The sequence below is a fragment of the Myxine glutinosa genome, chromosome 8 (assembly GCF_964187855.1).
Source record: "Myxine glutinosa chromosome 8, kmMyxGlut1.1, whole genome shotgun sequence".
NCBI lineage: Eukaryota > Metazoa > Chordata > Myxini > Myxiniformes > Myxinidae > Myxine > Myxine glutinosa.
Window position 1 is genome coordinate 134825720 of NC_136268.1, and position 24208 is coordinate 134849927.

Genomic DNA, 24208 nt, shown 5'->3' on the forward strand with positions numbered 1-24208 from the left:
CCCTCAGCCAATGATGTGACCCCTCAGCCAATGATGCTACACCTCAGCCAATGATGCCACCCCTCAGCCAATGATGCTACCCCTCAGCCAATGATGTGACCCCTCAGCCAATGATGCTACCCCTCAGCCAATGATGTTACCCCTCAGCCAATGATGCTACCCCTCAGCCAATGATGCTACCCCTCAGCCAATGATGCCACCCCTCAGCCAATGATGCTACCCCTCAGCCAATGATGCTACCCCTCAGCCAATGATGTCGCCCCTCAGCCAATGATGTCACCCCTCAGCCAATGATGTCGCCCCTCAGCCAATGATGCTACCCCTCAGCCAATGATGTCGCCCCTCAGCCAATGATGTCACCCCTCAGCCAATGATGTCGCCCCTCAGCCAATGATGTCGCCCCTCAGCCAATGATGTCGCCCCTCAGCCAATGACGTCACCCCTCAGCCAATGATGTCGCCCCTCAGCCAATGATGTCACCCCTCAGCCAATGATGCTACACCTCAGCCAATGATGCTACCCCTCAGCCAATGATGCTACCCCTCAGCCAATGATGCTACCCCTCAGCCAATGATGCTACCCCTCAGCCAATGATGCTACCCCTCAGCCAATGATGCTACCCCTCAGCCAATGATGCTACCCCTCAGCCAATGATGCTACCCCTCAGCCAATGATGCTACCCCTCAGCCAATGATGCTACCCCTCAGCCAATGATGCCACCCCTCAGCCAATGATGCTACCCCTCAGCCAATGATGTGACCCCTCAGCCAATGATGCTACCCCTCAGCCAATGATGCTACCCCTCAACCAATGATGATGATGCTACCCCTAGATGACCCATGACCCGTTGGGTCAATGTCAGTTTGAATAGATATGAGAATAGAACTAAAGCGAACGCTGGACATCATCAGGGAGATTATTTGGGCCAGCAAGCCATAAGGTTCACCTCTCCAGCGTTCTAAATCACTTACCTGTGACACGTGATTTCGGCCCTTATCTCCGATCACGTTGACGGAAATCACCACAGCATATCGTCAAGATCCCTCCAAAAGGCTCGTCTTTGTCACATACATCACGCAACGTGCGATCCACAGCCTCAAAACTCTCTCTCCTGATCATAGGACACTCATCCCACACGATGAGTTTTGTACTTCGAAAGAGGTCTGCGATAGTGGAATTTTTATCGATGTTGCATACGCCATCTTCCCTCGGTGTCAGAGGGATTTGGAACCTTGAGTGCGCTGTTCTTCCACCAGGCATGAGGGTAGCAGCTATGCCAGATGAGGCCACCGCAAGGGCAACTTCTCCACTCGCTCTCACTTTAGAGAGAATCAGGTTAATAAGAAACGTCTTCCCTGTGCCTCCAGGCGCGTCAATGAAAATCATTGATGACTGATTCGTGCGGATGTTGCTATTCGCGTCCATAGACGTGAGGTGTGATTCGTTGTCCGCGTCCGTAGCGCCGTCGGAGGGTTGATACGACATTCTTCCTGCAAATAGTATTGTGTTTGTGCTATCGTTTTGCCGATCATCAAATGACAAATAAATTACATTGTGAAAATTAAAGATTTCAAATAAGCCTATTTAAAGTGTATGCGCATATAAATAATAAAAAAAATCGAAGAAATATCTCTCGGTAATTTCCTGAAACATATTTTACTTCCGGGTAATAATGTTGAATGAAATGACGAAGATATATACTGTATGCCTGTTATTTTAGGCGGTGTATTTTCGTATATCAATGTGGCACGATTTTTAAAATATATCTCTGCAATTTCCCGTGTGTGCGTGAATGTTCTCAATTATTTCTTTTACCGAGTCTAAAACCATCGATAAAAATGAAATCAGATGGCGACTTAGATTGAAGATAAAGGCGTGAAACAGACTCAATGGCCTTGAAGATACAAGCCTTTCAGAATTCATTTCGTTCTATAAACGGAAACTTTCATCGGATTTTCTTCCCGTTTTTTTTCAACCGAGTCTAAAACTATGTTAGCAACTGTGAAAAATGAAATGATATATCGAATTTGATTTGAAATAAAACTGAGAGAGAGAGCAAGACACCACGGGCCTACAAAACAGGCCTCAAAGCTATGCGAGTTAATAAAATGGTGGATATTACTACTCTCTCAAAGGGGTAAGCCACGCCCCCGGACCGATCGAATGTTACATACAAACACGCAAGATTTCAATTTTATAATTATATAGATAGATATATATATATATATATATATATGTGTGTGTGTGTATACACACATATACACATATGTTTTATGGGTAGACTGTGTGGTTCGAGTAGCTGTTAGGTTGCTATCTAACAGGGACCTGTCAGGTTAAGTCGTTTGTTACACGTGACGCTGAGGAGGCAGCATATGTAATTTATAGACAGGGTAGACCTTATGTGGGCGTGAACACCTCATGTGGTAAGTGGGACTAGTAGGAGAAAATTATTTTGAGAGAGGCACACATCTGTCGTGTCAGCCATGGTGGTGTAATTTGCTCTGGAGACAAAAGTGCCACCCTGCAATTATTTTATAGGTCCCGCCCATTTGGCAGGACGGCAAGGCCAGATAACTCCGACAGGGGGAGTCGAGAGACCAGGATTATGAATGGAGGGGTCAGGAGTGACCAAGACTAAAGAGGGGCTTAAAATTCGCAAAACTATATCCAAACTTTCGGAGCACAGTCATGTGATGACTCCTTATGCTGGGAATGTGCATGCAATGCAAGTGGTTTAAGCCAGGTCATGATGTTGGTGATGATAAATGGACAAGCTGGTGCCAGGCTATACACCCGTCACATATCAATACCAATTGCATGATTGCCCATGCCACTGTGGACCATCCCATATGCAAGTGAGATATCTTGATAAAGATCTCTGATATTAACACTGAGAGTGTGGAAACATTTCCTTGTGTTGGGAGGGGTTGAACCATTATCATACTGTACATTCTTCACTTTTGCAATATAATTTCTGTTTAAATTGTACAATTGTAAACAAAACAGTTATAATTTCATCACGATTTACTGGACCTTTCCTATTCGTTGTCTTCTTTTGTACTGCTCCACAACCTTTTCATTTATCATACATTGTGGCTCTTTCTTGGCAGCTTTATCCTTTCTGCTCTTATTAAAATGGTTCTTCTTTTGAAGGTGATGCCTGTGGTTGTGGTTTTCGGGAGTTTTCTGTGGCTTCTATGTACGTTGCTGTTGTCCATATGCTTTGCTCTTTTTGAGATGTATGCTTGTTGGTTCGTTGTTCAAAACAAACTTTCCAAATTCAGCACAAATGTTCCTCATTTAAGTGCCCATGCTATTTAAGTTTATTTATTTATTTAATATTTTTATTTTTATTTATTTATTATTATTATTACTAGCGGGGTCACCCGTGGGAATCCCACGGGCATGGATGTGTGTGACATTTCGACATATTGAGTTAGATGCTGCACATTCATTTTTACAAAATGGTTACTGGCAAGTCATCAGATCCAGAAATGGTGTGATGAACACTTTATTTATTTCACATAATATGTGACCCCTCACTCCTCTCCACCTGACACTCTCCTGTCTCCACCTAGCACTCCTCTCCTCTCCAAACCCTCACATCCCTCTCCTTTCCAATCCCTCACCTCTCCAATCCCTCACACTCCTCTCCTCTCCAATCCCTCACACGCCTCTCCAATCGCGCCTCACACTCCTCTCCAATCGCGCCTCACACTCCTCTCCAATCACGCCTCACACTCCTCTCCAATCGCACCTCACACTCCTCTCCAATCGCGCCTCACACTCCCCTCCAATCACTCCTCTCCAATCGTGCCTCACACTCCTCTCCAATCGCGCCTCACACTCCTCTCCAATCGCGCCTCACACTCCTCTCCAATCGCGCCTCACACTCCTCTCCAATCGCGCCTCACTCGCCTCTCCAATCGGCTTTCCCCGTCTCGTTTCTCTCGTTTTTCTCCCGTCTCGTTCTTTTTCTTGCTCCAAATCGGCCCATCTCGCCCGTCGGCCCGTCGGAATCGGAAATCGGCCCGTCTTGCTTTCGTGCTTGCACGTAAATAAATTGTGTTCATGACACCATTTCTGGATCTGATGACTTGCCAGTAACCATTTTGTAAAAATGAATGTGCAGCATCTAACTCAATATGTCGAAATGTCACACACATCCATGCCCGTGGGATTCCCACGGGTGACCCCGCAAGTTTGCATTGACGTTCGTCGATGGACTCGTTCGCCCGTCTCATTCGTTTTCTTGCTACATCCTGTTCAAGTCTGCGTTCTTCATCGATCGTCTCATTCATTTTGGAAATATAAGTTTCCACGCAGCGCATGAATTGTCACGATCCTCAAGAGGAATTTGTCTCGTAATCATCAAATGATAAATGGCAAGTAAATTACATTGTGAAAATTTAATATTTCAAATAGACCTATTTAAAGTGTATGCGCAAATAACTAATAAATAAAAAAACGAAGAAATATGTCTCGGTAATTTCCTGAACTCGGTAATTTCTCGGTAATTTTACTTCCGGCTAAAAATGTTGAATGAAATAAAAACGAAGAAATATATGTCGTTTTGTGACGACTGTTATCAAAGGTAAACGGTGAATTCACTCGGTTTATTCGGTTCGGCTCGGTTTAAAGAAAAAGCGATAATGTCGAAATGTTGACGTCTGTGTCATGTTGGGCGGTGTATGATACTTGTTGGCTGTTGGGCGGTGATATGGTGTATTTTTAAAAATATATCTCTGCGTTTTCCCGCGTTGCTGACACCGAGTCTAAAACCATGATGGTGAGTTATATTGGAGATAAAGGCGTGAGAGAGACTCAATGGCCTTGAAGTTACAGGCATTTGAGAATTCATTTCGTTCTATAAACGGCAACTTTCATCGGATTTTCTTCTCTTTTTTTTTCAACCGAGTCTAAAACTATGTTAGCGACTGTGAAAAATGAAATGATATATCGAATTTAAAATAGATATCGACACATTGCCGTCGGTGTCATGTTGGGCGGTGTATGATACACCATGACGCGATTTTTAAAAATATATCTCTGCATTTTCCCGCGTGTGTGGAATGTTTGTGGAAAATTAAAGATTTCAAATAAACCTATTTAAAGTGTATGCGCACATAACTAATAAAAAAAACGAAGAAATATCTCTCGGTAATTTCCTGAAACATATTTTACTTCCGGCTAATATGTTGAATGAAATAAAAACGAAGAAATATATGTCGGCATCATTGTTGACGTTTTTGTGACGACTATCATCAAACGAAATAGTAATATATCATAACGGAAAAGCAAAAGCGAATTTTTAATATATATCGACACATTGCCGGCGGTGTCATGTTGGGCGGTGTATGATACACCATGACGCGATTTTAAAAAATATATCTCTGCATTTTCCCGCGTGTGTGGATTGTTCTCAATTATTGCTGACACCGAGTCTAAAAGTAAAACCATCGATAAAAATGAAATCATATGGTGAGTTAGATTGGAGATAAAGGCGTGAGAGAGACTCAATGGCCTTGAAGTTACAGGCCTTTGAGAATTCATTTCGTTCTATAAACGGCAACTTTCATCGGATTTTCTTCCCGTTTTTTTTCAACCGAGTCTAAAACTATGTTAGCGACTGTGAAAAATGAAATGATTTATCGAATTTGATTTGAAATAAAACTGGGAGAGAGAGGAAGACACCACGGGCCTACAAAACAGGACTCAAAGCTATGCGAGTTAATAAAATGGTGGATATTTGTTTATATGAAGCCTCTCCCAGAATGGGTGGAGCTATGGGTGGAGCTACTCTGCAAACCGAGTAAGCCACACCCCGGACAGACACCCAACAGATAGACAGACAGACAGACAGACAGAATCATCTACGGCTATTATAATATAGATTATTATTATTATTATTATTATTATTACTAGGGCGTGCCCGCACGTACGTGCTTGCCCGTACGTGCTTGCCCGTACGTGCGTGCAAAAAAACATGCGTGCAAACAACAACAACAAAAAAAAACTTTGAAACCACGTGGCAGTAACGACCACAGAACCCCCCCCTCTATTTACATGAAATGGTTTGGTCCATTCGCAAAGCCAAAGCGAACGGCTTGCACGTGGCAGTAACGACCACAGAACCCCCCCCCCCCCCCCTCTATTTACATGAAATGGTTTGGTCCATTCGCAAAGCCAAAGCGAACGGCTTGCGAGTACGGTGACCATACCTTGGGAACCACTTGTCCGATTAATTTCAAACCTTGAAAAGGCACATCCTCGGGTCCCCAGCAATATACCTGGCAAGTTTCAAGTATATCGGACCGGTAGTTGTCGAGAAACAGCGGTCGCATACAGACAGACAGACAGACACACACACACACAGAGATTACTGGAATTATAGATAGACTAGGGCGTGCCCGCACGTACGTGCTTGCCCGTATGGGCAAGCACGTACGTGCGTGCAAAAAAACATGCGTGCAAACAACAACAACAAAAAAAAACTTTGAAACCACGTGGCAGTAACGACCACAGAACCCCCCCCTCTATTTACATGAAATGGTTTGGTCCATTCGCAAAGCCAGTAACGACCACAGAACCCCCCCCCCCCCCCCTCTATTTACATGAAATGGTTTGGTTCATTCGCAAAGCCAAAGCGAACGGCTTGCGAGTACGGTGACCATACCTTGGGAACCACTTGTCCGATTAATTTCAAACCTTGAAAAGGCACATCCTCGGGTCCCCAGCAATATACCTGGCAAGTTTCAAGTATATCGGACCGGTAGTTGTCGAGAAACAGCGGTCGCATACAGACAGACAGACAGACAGACACACACACACACACAGAGATTACTGGAATTATAGATATATTATTATTATTTTTTGTATACTGAATCGAGGCTCGTGAAAGAGCTAACATTTATTTCACAAACAAACAAACAAAACAAACCAGACAAACAAAATATACAAAAAGAGGGAGCGGAAGACAAGATGGGGAGAGAAGGGGAAGCACACAACCACAACATTTGAGAGCAGGGAGAAGTGTGGGAGGGAGAGGGCTTGGGGGCAGGAGGCGTGGGAGGGGGAGGGGGGGTTTAGTTAGTTTATTTATATGTTTAAGTTTATTTATTGAAGCATGCATTTAAGTGCTCATGAAAGTGCTTCGGTGGTGGCAGCATTATGAAGCTGAAATTCATGAGGAGACGATATTCAATGGCATGGAGAATGAAAGAAAGCATGAATATGAAGCTGATGACAACACGAAAAAGGAGGTGCAAGATGAGAATGGAGAAACTGTATTTGAACTCAAGGATAATGCACAGGTGATTATTGAATATTTTCTGCGACTTCAACAAGTCATGTTCACTTTTAGAAATTGACCGCAGATTATTGTTATTTTGGGGTGCATCTTATTTTAACCTGCACTTTACAACAATGATATGCTGTTTTTCAAGGTATTCTCCACCTTTGGTTGACTGGTTGGCAGGGTGGACTCGAGGGTATGCCACTCGTCTGTAAGCTGTCGAGTTAGGGTTTGAATCCCAAACCAGGCACCCGGGCCAAATTCCAAATTCCTGCCCGAACCTACATCGGGTGTTTCCTCAGTGCACAACTACGCCCAATGATGCTACTCGCAGCCATGTGCTGCATATATATATATATATATATATATATATATATATATATATATATCTATATTATATGAAAGAAGAAGAAGAAAATCATAAACTTGTCCCATCAAAATGAAAGCTTGTTTGTTTATATGTGTAGAATGTAGAATTGTAGAATTCAGTGTAGTGTAGAAATCAGTGTAGAAATTATATTCAGTGTAGAAATCAATCTCAACGACAAGGTCACTCAGTAGAGCACATACCTCTAAGGCTGAACAGTTCACCTTTTTATCCCACTGATAGGCCAAACCTGGACAGGGATCTGAACCAAAATCTAACCAGCTTGTTCTTGTCACCCACCCATCTCATTCACCGAGTTTAGTTATTACTCATCTAAAAAATTTTGAAACATCATGCTACATGTCTTTTTTGGCACCATCCCTCAATGGTGAAGAATCACTTTAAAAATACCAAATTTCTCATATCCGGATCCAGATTTGTATCTTTACCAAAATTTAATCAGTTTTTCCTTGTTGCACACCTAACCTATCCACCAACTTCTGGCCTAGACCATCCATGACTTTTTGAGATATCATGATATATATATATATATATATATCGTTTTTAGCCTTATCACTCAAGGATTAAGAATCACTTAAAAAATTCTAGTATCCGGATCCAGATTTGGATCTTCACAAAAATTGAATCGATTGTTCCTTGTTGCACGCCCAACTCGTCGAAAAGCTTTGTCCAAATCCGTCCACAACTTTTTGAGATATCCTGCTATGTATCGTTTTTGTCCCTATCTCTCAATGGTGAAGAATCACTTAAAAAAAAATTGTTGGATCCGGATCTGGATCTTCACCAAATCAAATCATCTCGGCCTTGTCACATACCTAACTTCTCCACCAAATTTTGTCTTCATCTCTTCACAATTTTGCCGTACCTTGTTCACAGACAGACAGACAGGGGTGCAAATAGAACCTCCGCCCACCTTGGGTGGCGGAGGTAATAATTACCCTGCGCTCACGAAGAGAAAAGCAGGGTTAGGCGTTCTGTTGCATACGTGTGGTATGTGCGTGGCTGCATTAAAAAAAAAAAAATTTCTCGGCAACCGTTGGTCCGATTGACACAAAACTTTACCATAGGAGCGCCTCCACCTGTATAATTTTTTTCATTCATAATTATGACGTCATAGGTCATGTGGTACAGAGGCCATATGGGAAAAAAGGTTACACATCTGTATGTCCGAAACCACTCAATGGAATAAATTGAAACATGGCTCATTGTCAAGTACCCCCATGGGGAATAAGATTTGTTAATGTCACCGATGCCTTCATTATGACGTCATAATTCGACAACTACAATGCTTAGTCTGATTTTGAAATTTCTTGAGCGTGATCTACGCAACAATTATATTAGAGAATATGAATTTATGATGTTATCACTCACGTGGTCTGGCAGCCATATTGGATCAAAGAAGAAAAAAAAACCCTTCAAAACCAGAAGAGTTGGATTGCACCAAGTTGACTGCACAGGTTAAGGAAGTATTCTATAAATACCATCTAGTTTGAATAGGCTTCTATGTATAATGTAGACTGTTGTTGTGAATTTGAATGGACCACTTTTAACGTGGTGCTATCACTTCTATTTTATTAACAGTTAACGCTTCTGTCAATTCCATAATGCAACTGTTCTGAAACACTGAGTGTTGTCACAGACACGGTAATCTTTAAGTTTTATTTAATTTCATATCCTTTATCACTCTAAACAAGTCCCAAAATGTCAGCGCTTCTGTAAGCAGACAAACTAAACTGTTTACCTCTGCCACCAAAGGTGGATGGAGGTTCCATTTTCACTGTCTGTTTGTCTGTCTGTTTATTTGTTTGTGAACAAAATATTTCAAAAAGTTGTGGACGAATTCGGACGAAATTTGGCAGAGATGTAGCGTATGTCAAAAGGACGAAATGATTAGATTTTGGTGAAGATCCGGATTCGGATCCGGCTACGAGAAGTTTTTAAGTGATTCTTCACCATTGGGAGATCGGGCCAAAAACGATACATATCAGGATATCTCAAAAAGTTGTGGATGGATTTGGATGAAACTTGTTGGACAGGTTGTGTGTGTGACAAGGAAGAATCGATTAGATTTTGGTGAAGATCTGAATATGGATTCGGATATGAGAATTATTTATTTTTTAAAGTGATTCTTCACCATTGAGTGATATGGCCAACCAGGCGGAGGTGTGCTCTCAACTGAGTGCCGTTCTAGTTTATTCTTTTTTAAACTATTATACCGCCAACACAGACAAATGGAATTACCAATTACCTTAATTCAGTGCTTCCATAATGAAGGGGATTACTTCCTCTCTTTTATTGCGACTTAGGATGAGACATGGCGATTCCAACATAACCCAGACTCAGAGAGACAAAACATAGAGTAAAAGCATCTAACATCTCCTCTGAAAAATGTTCTGGTCCGTGGTCTGTTGGTAAAATCTTGCTGACCATGTTCTGGAGCATGAACGGTCCTCTTTTGAATTCATTCCAAGAGCAGACAGGATGTCGACATTGAGATTGGACAAATTGATTTTCAATTCCACAGGGATTATATTGATAAATGACTCCCAGTATGTATATGCCTATGGGCTCAAGAAAGCTGTGAAGAGCAAAATGGAGTAATTTATTGACATATTGAGTCGTACATTTGAGTGCCATTATTTTAATCTGTGGCACACGAAGGGAGAGACTGTCAGTACACAATTAATGTGTGGTACACCTCTCCAAGTGACTGAGAAGGTTGAGGCCATTGAAGGACCCCATGTAACTTTCAAACTTGGAGCTTTCAGGTACTTACTGCAAGGGAAACATGCATACAATATTGAATACAGTATAAAGAATAGGACACTTATTCGCTTGAAAAACATATGTATTTGTATTCTAAGAGAAAGAGATCAAGCCAACATGGAGGATTTCGATAGACATCTTCACACGGGAATATGACTTGAGCATACCTGAGGCTTGTTCCAAACTTACTTCTTGTCCAATGACCTTATTTCATCTTGGAGCTCTTATCACTTTCATCGCATTGCACTATTATAGACTGCAACTTCATGAAATTTGTTCAAAGAAAGAAGACCATGCTCAATTTAATATTCATATCTCCATGGCCACCATTAGCATATTTACAGGTGAGAAAATCTCTTTTTCATTTTGTTGTGTTCAATTATATGTCCATATGTCCATCATTATAAGTAAATGCAGCTCAGTTTTCAGCAAAATAGTGGAAGTTAATTGACAAGCTTTTAATTGCCTTAATATATATATATATATATATATATATATATATATATATATATATATATATATATATATATATACAGTCACGTGAAAAAGTAAGTACACCCCATATAAAGTTTTGACTTTTTCAACATATTTCAACATACAGCTATTTGGTCTTCATTTCAACAATATTGATAGATAAAGGTGATATAATATAACAAATATCATGAAACATTTACATTTTGTAGTCCATTGTATAATTTAAATAAACATAAATGCAAATTTCGCATGTGGAAAAAGTAAGTACACCCCCACATTTATCACTACTTCAAATACCTAAAATTAGAATCAGGTGCACCAGCTCAGGTGAAAATGATTAGAACATCGTTAGAGAGGATCTTGGAGGAACCTGTCTTATTTAAACCTCAGACATTTAGTTTGGTTTGCTCTTTGTTGTTGAAGTGTGCGGCGTCACCATGCCTAGATCAAAATAACTCTCTGATGCCTTCGGAAAGAAGGTTATAGATGCCTACGAATCTGGGAAGGGATTTAAAAAGATCTCCAAACAATTTGAAATCAATCATTCGACTGTCCGGAAGATCATCTACAAGTGGAGAAGATTCCAAACAACTGCCAACTTGTTCAGGCCAGGCCGCCCTCGCAAGTTCAGCCCGAGAGCAGACCGCAAGATGCTGAAAGAAGTCTCTAAGAACCCCAGAATGTCATCACGGGACCTACAGGTAGCTCTTGCCACTGTTGTGTCAAAGTGCACGAGTCTACCATTAGAACGAGGCTGCACAAATTTGATCTACATGGGAGCTGTGCCAGGAGGAAACCTTTGCTGTCCAGAAATAACATCAGGGCAAGACTAAAGTTTGCCAATGAACACCGAGGCAAAGACCAGCACTTCTGGAACAATGTGCTCTGGACAGATGAGTCAGAGGTAGAGCTATTTGGCCACAGTACCAGAAGACATGTTTGGCGAAAACCAAAGACAGCATTTGACCACAAGAACCTGATACCATCTGTAAAGCATGGTGGTGGAAATATTATGGTTTGGGGCAGCTTTGCTGCATCAGGGCCTGGGCAGCTCACCATCAGAGAATCCACTATGAATTCTTCATTGTACCAGAGGGTGCTTGAGGATAATGTGAGGCCATCTGTCGGAAAATTGAAGCTCAACCAAAGGTAAACCTTGCAACATGACAATGACCCTAAACATACCAGTAAATCCACCAAGGAATGGCTGAAAAGAAAGAAATGGAGGGTTCTGGAATTGCCAAGTCAAAGCCCGGATCAAAATCCCATCGAGATGTTGTGGGGGGATTTGAAATGAGCTGTGCATGCAAGAAACCCCTCGAACATCACGCAGCTGAAAGAATTCTGCATGGAGGAGTGGGCAAAAATTTCTCCCAGTTGATGTCAGAGACAGGTAGACAATTATAAGAAACGCCTACTTGAGGTTGTTTCTGGCAAAGGGGGCAATACCACCTATTAGAGCCAAGGGTGTACTTACTTTTTCCACATGTGAAATTTGCATTTATGTTTATTTAAATTATACAATGGACTACAAAATGTAAATGTTTCATGATATTTGTTATATTATATCACCTTTGTCTATCAATATTGTTGAAATGTAGATTAAATAGCTGTATGTTGAAATATGTTGAAAAAGTCAAAACTTTACATGGGGTGTACTTACTTTTTCACGTGACTATATATATATATATATATATATATATATATATATATATATATATATATATATATATATATATATATATATATATGTACACACACATCAGGTGGTCCAGAAACCCTGGGCACATTTTGAATAACGATACCTGCAACAAACAACTACGTTTATCATTGTTCTTTGTTGCAAAACAAAGCATGATTACTCGTAAATGGATGTGACCGCTTCAACACGCACAGGCATCACGTGATGTGAAGCCTATTGAAAAATAATGAAATAATAATTGAAAATTTTAATAATGGAAAATTGTTTTTCAAAAAGTGGGACAGCACAGACACCAAGTCTAAACATGTAATGCCTCCCAATGGTAACCATAATAACACAGTTCATTCTTACTAATTCATATTTTGTGGATTCAAATATCAGATCATCATTCGTGGAACTAAGCAGAGCAAATAAAGTGTCATAAAAAATTAAATTGATATATGCGGGAAAATAACACGCCCAGCCCAGGAATCGAACCCAGGTCCTCTGGTGAACCGTACCAGTGCTCTGCCATCATTAAAAAGTTGGTTTGCTTTGTAAAAAGCAAGAGGTAATAATTTTGTTTACCCCAATAAATAAATAAAAATCTGTTTTGTTTTTGTTTATTTTTGTTCAGCGTAGCAGCGAGGTGTTTTATGAAGAATATGCAGCTGGTGAAGAGGATGTGTATAAACAAGACTACGAAGACCACGGTGTCAATTCACATCTTGACCATGAATACGATCTCCTAGAGGGAGAAATGCATGAACAGATGAGCAACATGTCTGACCTGTGGCCTGCAGTGCCTGTACTAACAGATTATAATCACTGGAATGTAAGTTGGCTCTTCATATGCGTGAGGTGGTAATACTGGAACCGTACAGATACATCTTGGTTAATGTTGCACATGTCCTGATAAAAGTGAATACACATTGAAGTAAAAGTGTGTAATTATCCAAAATTGCTGCATCTTCAGCCTCGAGCATTGAACGGTGAAAAAGGACAGAAAGGAGAAGCTGCAGTTGCTGAACCGGTAAGTTTTATTCCAACCGTGAATACCACATGTTCATTGCTGCTGTTGCCCCGTTGGATGTAGGTTTTTCTCCGGCATATCCCAACAGTATCTCTCTTTAATCCCATTACATGAACTAGCAATGGTACCCACCCTACGGGCCCTTCAATTGGGAGGCCCAAATAAAAAGGCAAAATATCAGAAATTGAAGGCTTTTATTTATTTTAAACGATTTATATAAACATCCGTTAAATCATATCACACGCAAATCATCAAAATCTAAACAGTATTTGTAGAATTTCAATAAAAGCCACATCACTGTTCATATCAGTAAATATTATTCCATCGTGTTTGGAAAAACTGGAAAATTAGAAAAATTGGAAAAACAATATAGCCTATTTTACTCCAGGGGGTCCCAGGATTACCCACCCAAAATTTCGTTGCGATCGGTTCAGCCGTTTTTGCGGTAACTGGGAACAGACAGACAGACATTTGGTGAATTATAGTAAGATACACTGTCAACAATTCGTACATTGTTCTCCCCATGTACGTGTAACATTGAAAGCTCATATCTCTACATAAAGTAAACATAATGCACAACATTTCTCCAACTTGGGATTGTATACGCTCGTGTGAGGTTAATACTCCAGCTAGGATTCGGCACACAAGGGTTAACTTCGAAATACTCAGAAATTTTGATAGCATCAGGAAGAAAACTTCTCCTTCAATAACTTTTTTGCAATCTCTTATCAGAAATTGTCCTCAATGAGGAGGAATATAGATGGCAATGAATGTCTCATAAAATATTTTTGTCTCATTATTTGAGGGTGTTTGTCTGGCCTTGATCCATCATCAAGTCATGATTATCAATGCTGATGGTAATTGAGTAATTATCTCCTTTTAAAATAACTATAAGGAAGGGGAAAGCTTTAATGTCATCACCGTTTTGCTCTTGGTAACGGGGTTTGTCAGATTTTTGCTTCCCATCTGAGTTCTGTTGTGACGTCAAAGTGCTGTGACCCCAGATTCAAATTCAAACCCGAGTTGACTTCATTATTCTACATGTAATAAGTACATACTTCTACATGTAAACCAGCTACTCCTCAAGTCTGTCAAGGAGAAAAAAACTGAACAATGTCAAAACAGAAAGTAAATCTCAACGTGATCGACTGATTTAATACTAATGTGTATGCACGTAAACTGTACAAAACATGTTTGGTTTAATTCATAACTTACACATTGTTTGTGTAAGCAATAACAAACTGTGCTTTATATATACAAATATATATTTCCTCTTCTGTGCGTTGTTTGATTTATTTTCTGTAATACCTCCAATCTTTTTAGAATTTCAGTAATATCCATATTTTTAGCTCACCTGGAATGAAGTTCAGGGGAGCTTATGCGATGGCGTGTCGTCCGTCCGTCAGTCCGTAAACACTTGAAACTTCTTCTCCGAAACCGCTGATGGGATTGCGACCAAATTTGGCACAGATGATATTTGTTGTGTTTTGACTAAAGTTTGTTCTTTAGTGGTCTAAGGGGGTCTGCCTCTGCCGGGGGGGGGGGGGGGGGTCAAAGTGGATCCATGTTTGACCCCCCAAAATAGGAATTTCCTTTTCCCCTGAAACGACACACACTATTTCGATGAAACTTCACCACAACCTTCATCACCCGTGATGTACCAAAGTTTGGTCACGGCATTAAAAAAGGGGGATTACGGGGGTCCAGGTTTGACCCCCCAAAATAAGAATTTGCTTTTTCCTCTGAAACTACACACACTATTTCGGGGCTACACATTTAGGGTATTGGCTTTTTTCTCAGAACTTGCACACATTATTTCGATGAAACTTCATCACAACCTTCATCATCCGTGATGTACCAATGTTTGTTCAAGGCATTAGAAAAACTAGCATCAATACCTGCCCTACAGGCGGTGCTTCAATTGGGAAGTCCGAATGAAAAGGTAAAATATCAGAAATTGAAGGCTTTTATATTTTAAACGATTCATATAAACATCCGTTGAATCATATCACACGCAAATCATCAAAATCTAAACAGTAGATGGCTAAACAGTACATGGACGATCACGTACCACGTACGTCTCGCGTCTCGCTCGCTCTCATGTTGTCCGGATAATGATCCTTCCGCAGGTTCACCGACGGAAACCTTGTTACGACTTTTACTTCCTCTAGACAGTCAAGTTCGCTCATCTTTTCGGTGCACCGGCATGAGCCGAGAACGGCCCATGCAGGGGCTGATCCAAGGATCTCATCAAACCGTCCGATCGGTAGTAGCGACGGGCGGTGTGTACAAAAGGGCAGGGACTTAATCAACGCGAGCTGATGACTCGTGCTTACTGGGAATTCCTCGTTCGTGGGACACTGTCTCAAGCCCCAGTCCCCATTACGGATAGGGCTCAGCGGTTTACCCGAGCCTGACGGCGAAGGGCAAGGTACACGCTGGCCCGTCCAGTGTAGCGTCGCGCATGCGGCCCCGGACATCGAAGGGCATTAAACATTAAACGTTCATTAAAGGATTATGAAACGAAAACCATTACGAAATTACGTTCACACTGTCACGTCAAACACTACCGTGAACACATACATCGTCACAACATCGTCACAATGAGAACATCGTCACAATGAACGTTATGCGAACGCGAATGTTATGCGGGTGTCCAAACCTGAGAATGCTGGAGACCAAAGCTGAAATTGGGAAAACAAAATAGCCTCTTTTACCCCCAGGGGTCCCAGGATTACCCACCCAAAATATCTTTGCGATCGGTTCAGCAGTTTTTATGGTACCTTCGAACAGACAGACGGACATTTGGTGAATTATAGTAAGATTGTGGTCTGAGGAGGTACACGGAGTGGTAGAGAGAGAAGGGGGAGGGGCGAGTGGGGGGGGGGGAGGGGTTGCCCCCCAAAATAAGTATATTTTTTGTTTGGTTGTTCAAAGTCTTATGATTATGTTTGTATGATTCAACATGCGGTCCTGCCTTAGAGCAACAATTGAATGCCCAGGCAGCTCCGTACAGCTGGGTAAGCTCGACGAGCAGGCAGCTCCGAACAGCTCCGTAAGCTCGACGAGCAGGCAACTCTGAACAGCTCCGTAAGCTCGACAAGCTTCATCTCTGAACAGCCCCATAAGCTCGACAAGCAGTCAGCTTCGTAAGCTCAATGAGCAGGCAGCTCCGAACAGCTCAGAAAGCTCAACGACCAGGCAGCTCCGAACAGCTCGGTAAGCTCAATGACGAGGCAGCTCCAAACAGCTCGGTAAGCTCGACAAGCAGGCAGCTCCGAACAGCTCGGTAAGCCTGACGACCAGGCAGCTCCGTAAGCTCGATGAGCAGGCAGCTCCGAACAGCTCTGTAAGCTCGACGAGCAGGTAGCTCCGAACAGTTCCATAAGCTCAACAACCAGGCATCTCCGAATGGCTCCGTAAGCTCGACGAGCAGGCTGCTCCGAGCAGCTCTGTAAGCTAGATGACCAGGCAGCTCTGAACAGCTCAGTAAGCTCGATGCCCAGACAGCTGGGTAAGCTCGAAGAGGAGGCAGCTCCATAAGCTCGACGAGCAGGCAGCTCCGTAAGCTCAATGAGCAGGCAGCTATGAACAGCTTCGTAAGCTCGACGAGCAGGCAGCTCTGAAAAGCTCCATAAGCTAGATGACCAGGCAGCTCCGAACAGCTCGGTTAAGCTCGATGCCCAGACACCTCGGTAAGCTCGACGAGGAGGCAGCTCCTCAAGCTCGATGAGCAGGCAGCTCTAAGCTCGATTCCCAGGCAGCTCCAAACAGCTCGGTAAGCTCAATGAGCAGGCAGCTCCAAACAGCTCGGTAAGCTTGACGAGCAGGCAGCTCCGAACAGCTCTGTAATCTCGATGACCAGGCAGCTCCAAACAGCTCCGTAAGCTCGACGACCACGCAACTCCGAACAGCTCGGTAAGCTCGACGACTAAGCAGCTCTGAACAGCTCCGTAAGCTCGATGACCAAGCAGCTCCACAAGCTCGACAACCAAACAGATCGGTAAGCACAATGAGCAGGCAGCTCCGTAAGCTCGACTAGCAGGCCGCTCCGAACAGCTCAGTAAGCTCGACGACCAGGCAGCTCCGAAAACTCGACGAGCAGGCAGTTCCGAACAGCTCCGTAAGCTCGACGAGCAGGCAGCTCCGAACAGCTCCGTAAGCTCAATGAGCAGGCAGCTCTGACCAGCTCCGTTAGCTCGACAAGCAGGCAGCTCTGAACAGCTCTGTAAGCTCGACAAGCAGTCAGCTCTGTAAGGTCGCTGAGTAGGCAGCTCCGAACAGCTACGTAAGCTTGACGAGCAGGCAGCTCCAAACAGCTCCATAAGCTCGACAAACAGGCAGCTCCGAACAGCTCCGTAAGCTCAATCAGCAGGCAGCTCTGAACAGCCCCGTAAGCTCGACGAGCAGGCAGCTCCGAACAGCTCAGTAAGCTCGATGAGCAGGCAGCTCCAAACAGCTCGGTAAGCTCAACGAACAGGCAGCTCCAAACAGCTCCATAAGCTCGATGATCAAGCAGCTCCAAACAACTCCGTAAGCTTGACGAGCAGGCAGCTCCGAACAGCTTGGTAAGCTCGACGACCAGGCAGCTCCATCAGCTCGACGAGCAGGCAGCTTCGAACAGCTCCATAAGCTCGACGACCAGGCATCTCCGAACAGCTCTGTAAGCTCGACGAGCAGGCAGCTCCATAAGCTTGATGAGCGGGCAGCTCCAAACAGCTCCGTAAGCTCAACAACCAGGCATCTCCGAACGGCTCCATAAGCTCAACAACCAGGCATCTCTGAATGGCTCTGTAAGCTCGACGAGCAGGCAGCTCCGAGCAGCTCTGTAAGCTAGATGACCAGGCAGCTCGAAACAGCTCGGTAAGCTTGAAGAGGAGGCAGCTCCATAAGCTCAATGAGCAGGCTTACTGAGCAGCTTACTGGCAGCTCCTGAAGCTCGATGAGCAGGCAGCTCTGTAAGCTCGATTCCCAGGCAGTTCCAAACAGCTTGGTAAGCTCGACGAACAGGCAGCTCCGAACAGCTCAGTAAGCTCGACGAACAGACAGCTTTGAACAGCTCCGTAATCTCGACGACGAGGCAGCTCCGAACAGCTCCGTAAGCTCGACGACCATGCAGCTCCGAACAGCTCGGTAAGCTCGACGACTAAGCAGCTCCATAAGCTCGACAACCAAACAGCTCGATAAGATCAATGAGCAGGCAGCTCCGTAAGCTCGACTAGCAGGCCGCTCCAAACAGCTCATTAAGCTCGACGACCAGGCAGCTCTGAAGCTCGACGAGCAGGCAGCTCCGAACAGCTCCGTAAGCTCAATGAGCAGGCAGCTCTGAACAGCCCTGTAAGCTCGACGAGCAAGCAGCTCCGAACAGCACCTGTAAGCTCTACGAGCAGGCAGCTCTGAACAGCTCCATAAGCTCGACAAGCAGGCAGCTCTGAACAGCTCTGTAAGCTCGACAAGCAGTCAGCTCCATAAGCTCAATGAGCAGGCAGCTCCGTAAGCTCGACGAGCAGGCAGCTCTGAACAGCTACGTAAGCTCGACGAGCAGGCAGCTCCGAGCAGCTCTGTAAGCTCGATGACCAGGCAGCTCTGAACAGCTCGGTAAGCTCGATGCCAAGACAGCTCGGTAAGGTCGAAGAGGAGGCAGCTCCATAAGCTCGATGAGCAGGCAGCTCCGTAAGCTCAATGAGCAGGCAGTTATGAACAGCTCTGTAAGCTCGATGAGCAGGCAGCTCTGAAAAGCTCCATAAGCTAGATGACCAGGCAGCTCCGAACAGCTCGGTTAAGCTCGATGCCCAGACAGATCGGTAAGCTCGACAAGGAGGCAGCTCCTTAAGCTCGATGAGCAGGCAGCCCTGTAAGCTCGATTCCCAGGCAGCTCCGAACAGCTCGGTAAGCTCGAGGAACAGGCAGTTCCATAAGCTTGATGAGCAGGCAGCTCTGAACAGATCCGTAAGCTCGATGAGCAGGCAGCTCTAAACAGCTCCGTAAGCTTGATGAGCAGGCAGCTCTGAACAGCTCCGTAATCTCGATGACCAGGCAGCTCCGAACAGCTCCGTAAGCTCGATGACCATGCAGCTCGGTAAGCTCGACGACGAGGCAGCTACGAACAGCTCCGTAAGCTCGATGAACGAGCAGCTCCGTAAGCTCGACAACCAAACAGCTCAGAAAGCTCAATGAGCAGGCAGCTCCATAAGCTCGACTAGCAGGCCGCTCCGAACAGCTCAGTATGCTTGACGACCAGGCAGCTCCGAAAGCTCGACGAGCAGGTAGCTCCGAAAGCTCGACGAGCAGGCAGCTCCAAACAGCTCCGTGAGCTGGACGAGCAGGCAGCTCCGAACAGCTCCGTAAGCTCGATGAGCAGGCAGCTCTGAACAGACCCGTAAGCTTGACGAGCAGGTAGCTCCAAAAGCTCGACGAGCAGGCAGCTCCGTGAGCTCGACGAGCAGGCAGCTCCGAACAGCTCCGTAAGCTCGATGAGCAGGCAGCTCTGAACAGCCCCGTAAGCTCGACGAGCAGGCAGCTCCGAACAGCACCTGTAAGCTCTTCAAGCAGGCAGCTCTGAACAGCTCCAGAAGCTCAAGAGAAGGCAGCTCTGAACAGCTCTGTTAGCTCGACAAGCAGGCAGCTCTGAACAGCTCTGTAAGCTCGACAAGCAGTCAGCTCCGTAAGCTCGATGAGCAGGCAGCTCTGTAAGCTCGATGAGCAGGCAGCTCCGAACAGCCCTGTAAGCTCGATTTGCAGGCAGCTCCAAACAGCTCCGTAAGCTCGATGAGCAGGCAGCTCCAAACAGCCCCGTAAGCTCGACAAGCAGGCAGCTCCAAACAGCGAGACCAGCAGGCAGCTCCGAACAGCACCTGTAAGCTCTACGAGCAGGCAGCTCTGAACAGCTCCATCAGCTCGACAAGCAGGCAGCTCTGAACAGGATTGTAAGCTCGACAAGCAGGCAGCTCCGTAAGCTCGACGAGCAGGCAGCTCCGAGCAGCTACGTAAGCTCGACGAGCAGGCAGCTCCGAACAGCTACGTAAGCTCGACGAGCAGGCAGCTCCGAGCAGCTCCGTAAGCTCGACGACCAGGCAGCTTCAAACAGCTCCGTAAGCTCGACGACCAGGCAGCTTCAAACAGCTCTGTCAGCTCAACGATCAGGCAGCTCCGAACAGCTCGGTAAGCTCGATGAGCAGGCAGCTCCAAACAGCTCCATAAGCTCGATGATCAAGCAGCTCCGAACAGATCCGTAAGCTCGACGAGCAGGCAGCTCTGAACAGCTTGGTAAGCTCGACGACCAGGCAGCTCCATCAGCTCGACGAGCAGGCAGCTTTGAACAGCTCCGTAAGCTCGACGAGCAGGCAGCTCCGTAAGCTGAACGACCAGGCATCTCCGAACAGCTCGGTAATCTCGACGAGCAGGCAGCTCCGAACAGCTCGGTCATCTCGACGACCAGGCATCTCCGAACAGCTTTGTAAGCTCGACGATCAGGCAGCTCTGTAAGCTTGATGAGCAGGCAGCTCTGAACAGCCCCATAAGCTCAACAACCAGGCATCTCCGAACGGCTCCGTAAGCTCAACAACCAGGCATCTCCGAATGGCTCCGTAAGCTCGACGAGCAGGCAGCTCTGAGCAGCTCTGTAAGCTAGATGACCAGGCAGCTCTGAACAGCTCGGTAAGCTCGATGCCCAGACAGCTTGGTAAGCTCGAAGAGGAGGCAGCTCCATAAGCTCGATCAGCAGGCAGCTCCGTAAGCTCGATGCCTAGGCAGCTCCCAACAGCTTGGTAAGCTCGATGAGCAGGCAGCTCCGTAGACCTCCATAAGCTCAATGAGCAGGCAGCTATGAACAGCTCCGTAAGCTCGACGAGCAGGCAGCTCTGAAAAGCTCCATAAGCTGGACGAACAGGCAGCTCCGAACAGCTCGGTTAAGCTCGATGCCCAGACAGCTCGACGAGGAGGAAGCTTGACGAGGAGGCAGCTCCTTAAGCTCGATGAGCAGGCAGCTCTGTAAGCTCCGTAAGCCCGACGAGCAGGCAGCACCAAACAGCTCCATAAGCTTGACGAGCAGGCAGCTCAGTAAGCTTGATGAGCAGGCAGCTGCGTAAGATCGACGAGCAGGCAGCTCCGAACAGCTATGTAAGCTCGACGAGCATGCAGCTCCGAACAGCTCCATAAGCTCGATGACGAGGCAGCTCCGAACAGCTCGGTAAGCTCGACGAGCAGGCAGCTTCGAAAAGCTCGGTAAGCTCGACGAGCAGGCAGCTTCGAACAGCTCGGTAAGCTCGACCAGCAGGCAGCTCCAACCAGTTCGGTAAGCTCGACGAGCAGGCAGCTCCAACCAGTTCGGTAAGCTCGACGAGCAGGCAGCTCCAACCAGTTCGGTAAGCTCGACGAGCAGGCAGCTCCGAACAGCTCCGTAAGCTCGACGAGCAGGCAGCTCCGAACAGCTCCGTAAGCTCGACGAGCAGGCAGCTCCGAACAGCTCCGTAAGCTCGACGAGCAGGCAGCTCCGGGGTGGTCGGCGTTGTCCTCGGGGTGGTCGGCGTTGTCCTCGGGGTGGTCGGCGTTGTCCTCGGGGTGGTCGGCGTCGTCCTCGGGGTGGTCGGCGTCGTCCTCGGGGTGGTCGGCGTCGTCCTCGGGGTGGTCGGCGTCGTCCTCGGGGTGGTCGGCGTCGTCCTCGGGGTGGTCGGCGTCGTCCTCGGGGTGGTCGGCGTCGTCCTCGGGGTGGTCGGCGTCGTCCTCGGGGTGGTCGGCGTCGTCCTCGGGGTGGTCGGCGTCGTCCTCGGGGTGGTCGGCGTCGTCCTCGGGGTGGTTGACGTCGTCCTCGGGGTGGTCGGCGTCGTCCTCGGGGTGGTCGGCGTCGTCCTCGGGGTGGTCGGCGTCGTCCTCGGGGTGGTCGGCGTCGTCCTCGGGGTGGTCGGCGTCGTCCTCGGGGTGGTCGACGTCGTCCTCGGGGTGGTCGGCGTCGTCCTCGGGGTGGTCGGCGTCGTCCTCGGGGTGGTCGGCGTCGTCCTCGGGGTGGTCGGCGTCGTCCTCGGGGTGGTCGGCGTCGTCCTCGGGGTGGTCGGCGTCGTCCTCGGGGTGGTCGGCGTCGTCCTCGGGGTGGTCGGCGTCGTCCTCGGGGTGGTCGGCGTCGTCCTCGGTGTGGTCGGCGTCGTCCTCGGTGTGGTCGGCGTCGTCCTCGGGGTGGTCGGCGTCGTCCTCGGGGTGGTCGGCGTCGTCCTCGGGGTGGTCGGCGTCGTCCTCGGGGTGGTCGGCGTCGTCCTCGGGGTGGTCGGCGTCCCCCTCCTCCTCCCGGGGCATTATTATATCGACTAAACGACGACGTCTTAGGAAACACCCATGGATCCCAACAGCAATTGTGTTTTCCCCAAGACCTAAACAACTCAACTTCCAGCTGTTGTTCGTGTGGTCGAGCCTTTCCGCGTTTACTTTATTGTAGGATTTGCTGGGCATTCCCTCGACGGGATATCTTTGAACAACGTCATCATTTTCATTCACTTTGACAGATCAAAAGCTTGGAACAACTTGCAGTTTAAGCTCAGACGAGCATTTCCACGGTTCGAACGTATTCTGACCGCGTTCTCTTCGTGTATTGTGTAATTAAACAAACACGGGTTGATAATTTCATAAGCTCAATGAGCACCTTAACTTTTTAGAAAAAAAGTACACCTTAACTTTTAAACATGCAATCGTTTATTACAACGAAAACACACAATGAAAGAGAGGCGTGGCTTCAACGTATCCCGGCATGCTTCACGCTTCAAATGTGTTGCTTGTTGTTGTTTATGGGTATTTATTTCCTCTGCCGAATATATATATATATTTTTCATCTTTAAAAAATCTTTATTAAGCTTGGCCTCGATGGACTACATAGTCCGTGCCTGGAGCCTTCTACATTAAAAAAAATCACCTGACGTTTTGAGAGAAAACTAGTTCTCTTCCTCAGAGGTGTTGAGTGTGGTGTGGTGGTGAAACCGTGAGATATCGTTGTAAGTTAATTGTGTTAATTTGCTTTAATGGGATATTTGAAGTTTTAAAATATACATCCGGATCCGGAAGGGTGGAGCTTAAGTGAACGCGCCATGCCGGCAATGGAGATGTTTGGTGTGGTTATCGCTGCCTCCTGAATGATTTTGATTTTCCTTTGCAATAAACCTTTGTTAATGAACTTCAAGGAGTGATACTGGATCCTGGGGACATTACATAATTGGCGACGAGGAAAACTACATTATTGAAATGGCGGTTTATGGAAAATTGGACGAGTTCCAGTCGGAGAGAGAGTCCTGGATGCCGACATTGAGAGACGTTCATTCTACTGCGAGGAGAACCAGATCACCGATGAGAACAAAAAGAGGGCGCTATTGCTGTCTATCGTTGGAGCAGAAGTATACCAGGTAATACAATCGTTGGTGTCACCTTCCAAGCCTGGAGAGGTAACATACGAGGAGATTGCGAAGAGGGTAAAGGAACATTATTCTCCCAGGCCACATAAAATCTTAGCACCGTTTCGGGTGAGGGTGTGTGTGTGCAGCAGCCGGTTTCGGGTGAGGGTGTGGTGCAGCAGCCGGTTTCGGGTGAGGGTGTGTG

General features: G+C 46.0%; 1 protein-coding gene across 1 annotated transcript in view; it reads left to right on the forward strand.

Moving 5' to 3' along the window:
- The window catches only part of LOC137433197 (uncharacterized), a 726873-nt gene that overhangs the window by 188553 nt on the left and 514112 nt on the right, over positions 1-24208 (forward strand). The window contains exons 7-9 of the mRNA XM_078784000.1: positions 7167-7313; positions 13241-13438; positions 13580-13636. Of these exons, the coding sequence (XP_078640126.1) occupies positions 7167-7313; positions 13241-13438; positions 13580-13636 (402 nt within the window). The remainder of the gene's footprint in view (positions 1-7166; positions 7314-13240; positions 13439-13579; positions 13637-24208) is intronic.